The following is a 6,262-nucleotide window of genomic DNA, read 5'->3' as shown; positions in this document are numbered from 1 at the left end:
GATTTAAAGATGTTTAGACATAATTGGATTTTCCAAGCAGATGTCATTATTGTTAAACAGTTGCCCACTTGATATGTTCAAGTTGTTGGCTGTAATTGCTAAAATTAGCAGGTCTGCATAGAGCAAAGGTCAGTCGGTTAATATTGTGATTTAGTATTTTATGAAGTAATTCCAAATGCTTTTATGTATGTTTTTGTTTTTGCAGCCTAAGCCCACATTAAAGTAGTTGTGGGGCCTGCTAATAAAATGACTCAGCCTCTCCGCGCAGGCTGCCGGCCGGGCTCAAGCCACCTTCACTCCCTGTTCTTCCTGGTGCCGCGGGCAAGCCAGGGCCACACGCTTGGGTTTGGTTCTGCAGTCAAACCCGAGGCTTCAAACTGCCCCCCAGTGTGACATGTTCAAGTAGAGCTGGTGTTTGAAATGAGCCCATCAGGTGCAGCGGTGGCTGGAAGGATGAGGGGCTGGTTTCTATTGGCAGCTGAGCAAAAGGCTCTGCTGCTGGTGCCTGTAGTCCTCGTAGGTGGATTGACTGCACATGCAAGTGCCTTCAGCCATGACACACCTGAAAGACACACCACTGCCCAGGCAAGATCCCAAAATACAGCTTTTTAGAGGGAATATGTATTTCTGGAGGAGGAACAAAGAGCTGGAACTGGGCGAGGCAAAGGCTCCCAGGTTATGCTGTGACTGGACAGCTGGTGCTGCCTCCTCCGGCACTGCAGCTGCTAAATGGCATGAGAAAAAGCTTTAAAAAAACCTCCTTGAACGTGTTAGTGTTTTGTTGGCAGGCTCAGTGATAGTCTGATCCCATGTCCTAGGACAGGCAAGGGTTTTCTTCCAAGGCAGAGTTTGCAGGGGTTCATTTATCTTTCTCTGTAACAGAGACACAACCCGTTTCCATGGGTGGTTTGGGCACACCTGGCAGATTCCTTGCTATTGCAGGAATGCAGGACTTTGCTAATGCAGTCTGACCCACTCTCTTACCACCAGACTTTTATGGTTGTCTTTTTTTTTTTAATCTCAGATCTTTTGCTTGCAGAAAGTGCTGCGAGGTGTTTTGTGACCTGCAGTGCACATGGAGATGTGGAAGAGGAACTGCAGGTCCTCCTGGACGTGACACTTACTGGGTGAGCTGGGTCCCTTCCCAATCTATGTTCCCATATACCTAACAGCAGGTTTTGGCACATGCAGCTGCCAGAGCTGCCCCAGGAGCTCTCTGTTGCTGCGTGGCAATGGAAACTCTCTGACCCAGGGGTGGGAAAAGGAAATGCTTGCTCTTAGATGCTGCCTTAGATACTGATACGAGAGAGGGAATTGCTGACCCAAGGCAGGGCAGGTCTAAGATGTGTGTAGATCTGCGTATCTTGATCTCAGATCAAGAAATATTGATGCGCATACATAAAAATATCCCATTAGAGGTGAGACTGAAGCAGTTTTAGCCCTAGCAAGCTGAAAAGGTTGAGGAGCTGGGAATTCAACTCTGGTCCAGATTTCAAAACATGTTATTTTGATCAAAGACCATTTCAGTTTCCGATCCAAAATGTGCAGTTTGGTTTCTTGTTGTTGTGTTTGTTGTTTGTTTTTTTTTTTATCTTGGACTTCCTCCGAAGTAGCATAAGGTAAATTCAAGAAGCCATCTCACATGAACATGGTGTCCATATTGGTAGAAATATTTACTCATGTTTGCTCTGACCAAAATAATCTTACTGTACCAAGCCCCTTAAATCTTTGCAATCCTTGGAGTCCCAATGCTTGCAGGACTGCTGATGGCTCCCAAACTGTGGAAGAGCAGCAGATGCAGTTTGTCCCTGCACCAAGGTTTTCCCTGCTCCCATCACCGCTGGCCTCCCTCCATGAACCCAACACGCACTTAGGTTTCTACTTGCCCCACAGTGCTATGTCTTTTTCTTACTGGGAGAGGGACTCATAGGGACTTAACAGCCCTCAACATAACAAATACAGTTTTGTTCTGTTTTTCCAAGCTGGGCACGGCATCAGTTGCTAAGGAAGGTGATTTAAGCTGCATTTTCCTTTGAAAAGTAAAAGATTTTGATTAAGGGATGGCAGTATTCTGGCTAATTTAACGTACTGCTTGATGTTCAGAGTCCTTTACTAGTATCACTACCTCACAGTCTCCTTCAAAGCATGGGAGTCTGTTATTCCCATTTTAAAGCAGAGGAAACAGATGCAAAGACCTGCCCAAACGCAAGCAGCAATTGCAATCTGGATTAGAGTGAAAATGTCCCTGAAAACTAGTTCCAGTCTCCAGGGAGACATCAGTGGGCAGGGCAAGCTGGGAAACTCAAGGGGATGGTAGCGTGGGACCAAAAATAAGAGGCGTGTAAGATTTTAAATGCCTAAGGTGATCTGGCCAAGCAAGAAACAAGGCTCAGCAGTTCATGTCAGCACAGGGGAGGGCGGAAACATGGGGAGCGCGTTCCTTAGCTCAGTGGAGGACGAAAGCAGCATGCTGGCAGGCTGTGCAAGAAATGCATTGTGAACTGGCTCTTGCAGCTGTGAGCAAGACAATAAGGATGGTAAAGCACCATCTAAGTCCCCGCATCCAGCTTTGCACAAAGAGGGAGTTAAACTCAGCCCCCTGGAATCTGTTTGCTCATGGTTTGAATTTAGCTCTTTTTGTTTGAATGACTCCAAGCAGAAAGGGACTATAGGTTGTCCCAGTCCAAGAGCCAAATTCACCTTCTCCCTGCTCACTTTCAGCCCCTGACCTACACAGTGCTTCCATCAGGATCTCTGGTCATAATTTGCAGGGCATTCTCAAGAAAGCCCCCATTTTCTACTACAGTCTGAGGAATGACATTTTCTTCCTTCCTTTGGTTTTTCCTATGCCAGTCCCTCTCCCCTAGGCTCTGCGTGACCCAGTGAACCTCCCCCACCTTCTTGCCTGCGTACAAAAACTTTTTCCAATGAATATGCATCTCCTCATACACCAAAGGTAGGATATTCTTCACTCAGCCTCAGGGCTGGGTATGAGGGTCACACAAGTCTTTATTCTTCCAACTAGTAGACTTCAAGATTGGCATTTCAAGGAGCAAGAAGAGGACGTATAGCTTGTCATACAGCCCTCTTACCTGTCCATCAACCAGCCTGTCTCCTCTTGCTGTATTAATCAACTTGGTCTCTTTGGCAAACTGGCAAGGTTGCTTTCACATATGTCTAGCATACCTATTTACTGAACAAGCACTATCTATCACCTTACACAGGTTAGTAGAATCCCACTCCTTAGTTTAGCATAACTCTGTGAAGTATTTGTTCCCAACTATTGAGAAGTCTGCATCGGTTGTGTCATGAACTCAGCATTTATTAATACTGCTTGTAGTAGATCCCATCCATTGAGCAATGAGATCACATCCCACAGCTTGCATTTAATGCTTGTGCTGGGGTACATTATAATTTCAGATGATGTCTCCCGTTTATTGTCACAGACCTCAGCTGGCCATCTTCTTCCACTTCTGTTCTCTCCTGTCCATTCTCGATGATTTTCTGCGTGGTGATCCTCTTGCCATTGATCACTTCAGTAGTGGTTAACACTGATCTGACACTGTGTGGCCCAGCTGTGTCCTCAGCAAAGGAGGAGGTGGGCTGCTCTCTGGGCCTGAATGAATTCCATGGCATAAATGACTCCATAAAGTCAGAAAACAGGCTGGACCTTCTTCCTCTTCCACTTGTCTTGCGCCAGTTTTCACCATTGTTTCTGATGTTGTCAAAGGGGTCCCAGAAAACATGTACAAAGGGATCCGTCCCTCCAAAGACTTCCCTAAAGATCTCCTCGAGGTCATGGAATATGTAAGGGGAATCAAAGGAGCTGTTATGACCCTCCATGGCACTTCTTCCTCTGTGGGATCTGCTTTCCTTAACAGACCTGTCATACAGTGATCGTTTCTGAGGGTCAGACAAAACCTCATATGCCTCAGCAACTGCTTTGAATTTCTTTTCGGCTTCCTCCTTGTTGCTGGGATTCTTATCAGGATGCCATTTTAGTGCTAGTTTGTGGTAGGATTTCTTAACATCATCCTGTGAGGCACTTTTTTGCAGTCCAAGGACTTTGTAGTAATCCATCATCTCAAAGGAAAGGTGGGGCTACTTGGAAGATGCCTGGTACCTCTCTCCCATCAAGGACATGAAGCTCAGGGGTGACTAGTATGCAGAGACTCCTGCACATTGAATGCTGCTGCGCTCTTCAGGGGTGGGTAGATGCTCGGTTCATCCCTTGATCTCTTCTGTCCTTTTGCATCACGAGGCCACACAGTGCTGCTTGGCCATATCCTTTCTTTTTAAGCCTGTTGTTCACAAATCAGGAGATTGTGACCTCAGAGGGGGCTCAGCCAATCGTTGCTCAGTTGACCTGACTTGATTCTAGGGTGGAGTTGGTTGTCTCTGGCCTTATGTTTTCAAATCTAGATCATACATGTGATGTTGTAGTTACCCGATGTAGCTGTGATGTCACAGCAGTGATGTACGACTTTGTCAGAATATTTTTTGCCTGTACCTGCCCAAAGGCAGGATTCTCAGATACTCGGTGTGGTTTTGTGTGCTGTCCAGGGAAGTGTGGTGTACTGAGCTCATATTATGGGGCATATTACCCGATGGCAGCAGCTATGGGAAAGCTGTTTGCAGTTTGGCTACCCATGGTTTGGGAATAGTGTTGATAAATTGGAGAAGGCTCTTGGAAGAGCCATAAAATGTGATTAAGGGTTTGGAAAACATGCTCTGGAGTGAGATACTCAGGGAAAGTGTCTTGGTATTAAGAAGTTCAATGCCAGCTTCATCATAGTCTGTGAGAACCTGCATGGGACCAGAAATTCAATGGCACAGGGATCTTCAGGCTCCTGGCCAAAGCAGTTGGAAGGTGGCATTAGGCAAATTGAAACTCAAAACACATTGCACATCCTTCATTATGAAGGTAATGAATCATTGGAACCTCCTTATGTGGCCATTTTTAAACCCAGAGTGGGGTCTTTTCTTAAAAATCACCATCATGATCTCTTCTGAATTTATAGACAAACCTAACACTTCCAGAAGAGCTTAGCTCTCATGTTGTTACTAAAATAAATGCCCAGAATGAAGCTCATTAACAATCTTAGCCTCTTTTCTACATGCTTTTTTGGATCTCTCTCCTAAGGTATATGCATGTGCAACGGATGCCCCATGAACTTGACACAGACAAGTTCAGCCTGAGGAGCTGAACTTTGATCCAGTCTGGGGTTATCCTGCATCTGTTTCTGTTCCCTGGATTTGCCATTCCTGTGGGAAATGCAATATCTTCACAGGGAATCACTGCATGAAGGAGGTCTCCAAGGAAGTGCCAATAATGAGAACTCATCTGTCTGTAACACAGTGTTGTAAACACCTACTAATGGCAGCATGTATTGCAGGTCACTGCCCTCGTTTCCATTACCCAACACTTTGGGAAGGAGTCAAGAGCCGGACAGACCAAAGAGCATATGTGCAGCATATGAGCTGGCTGCTGTCATAACATACATTGCACATGTGGGGCCATGAAGCCAAGGGGCAGCCATGTCAGACTGTAGAAAGCAACATGACAGAGGAAGGAAGCAAGGTGATTGAGCTGACGTGTGTTGGGGAAGGGCTTTGTTTTGCTGGTTTTGCCACCAGTCAGTGATGGGTCAGTAGTATGGAGGTACCTGTCATATTCTGGTGGTAGAAGTTGCCGTAAGGCAGCGCAGTGCTGGTCTGGAGGCTGGAGCTGAAGGAAGTGCAAAGCAACGAAAGAGCTCATGGTCCCATGGGCTCATGTCATTGGGGAGATCTTGGCTTTTGCCTCCTTTTGCACAGAGGAGGTCTTCTTAACTACAGGGTGGTTGTGCCATGTGTATGATTTTTCTGCTGGATGTTGTTTGTACTGTAGCAATGGCAAAAGTTAATCTGGGCACAGGAGCAAGCTGCTGCTGCCTGTTTGAACTTGGAGGGCTCTTTGCATTCCCAAAGCATCCCAAAGCATTCTTCCACACTGAGGGGAGAGCCAAGGCTTCATGGCTTGCTCACACTGTGATGCTTTGCTAGAAATCTTCACCAAGGGGACTCGTTTATTTGGGCTAGTGCTTTTTTATGGTTGTCCATTGGACTTGAGTGTGATTCAAGCTTACCACCCACAAGCCACTGAAAGGTGCCAACAGCTCTTAGCCACTGCCAGCGTGGTCCATTTGCAGATGCTTGGCAGAAATTTCAAGAGCAATTGCTGTTCCTACTCTCTGTTACATGGAAGGGAAAATGGGACATC

At 46.2% G+C, this 6,262-nt stretch overlaps 1 protein-coding gene across 1 annotated transcript; it reads right to left on the bottom strand.

The window, feature by feature from the left end:
• Positions 1-3,408: 3,408 nt before the first annotated feature.
• Positions 3,409-4,083, bottom strand: DNAJB8 (DnaJ heat shock protein family (Hsp40) member B8). Its single transcript, XM_009489196.1, has one exon. The coding sequence runs from the start codon at positions 4,081-4,083 to the stop codon at positions 3,409-3,411; it is 675 nt and encodes a 224-aa protein (XP_009487471.1).
• Between the last annotated feature and the right edge of the window lie 2,179 nt (positions 4,084-6,262).

Source organism: Pelecanus crispus, chromosome 7, assembly GCF_030463565.1.
Source record: "Pelecanus crispus isolate bPelCri1 chromosome 7, bPelCri1.pri, whole genome shotgun sequence".
Classification (NCBI taxonomy): Eukaryota; Metazoa; Chordata; class Aves; order Pelecaniformes; family Pelecanidae; genus Pelecanus; species Pelecanus crispus.
This window is presented reverse-complemented; position numbering and strand designations above follow the sequence as displayed.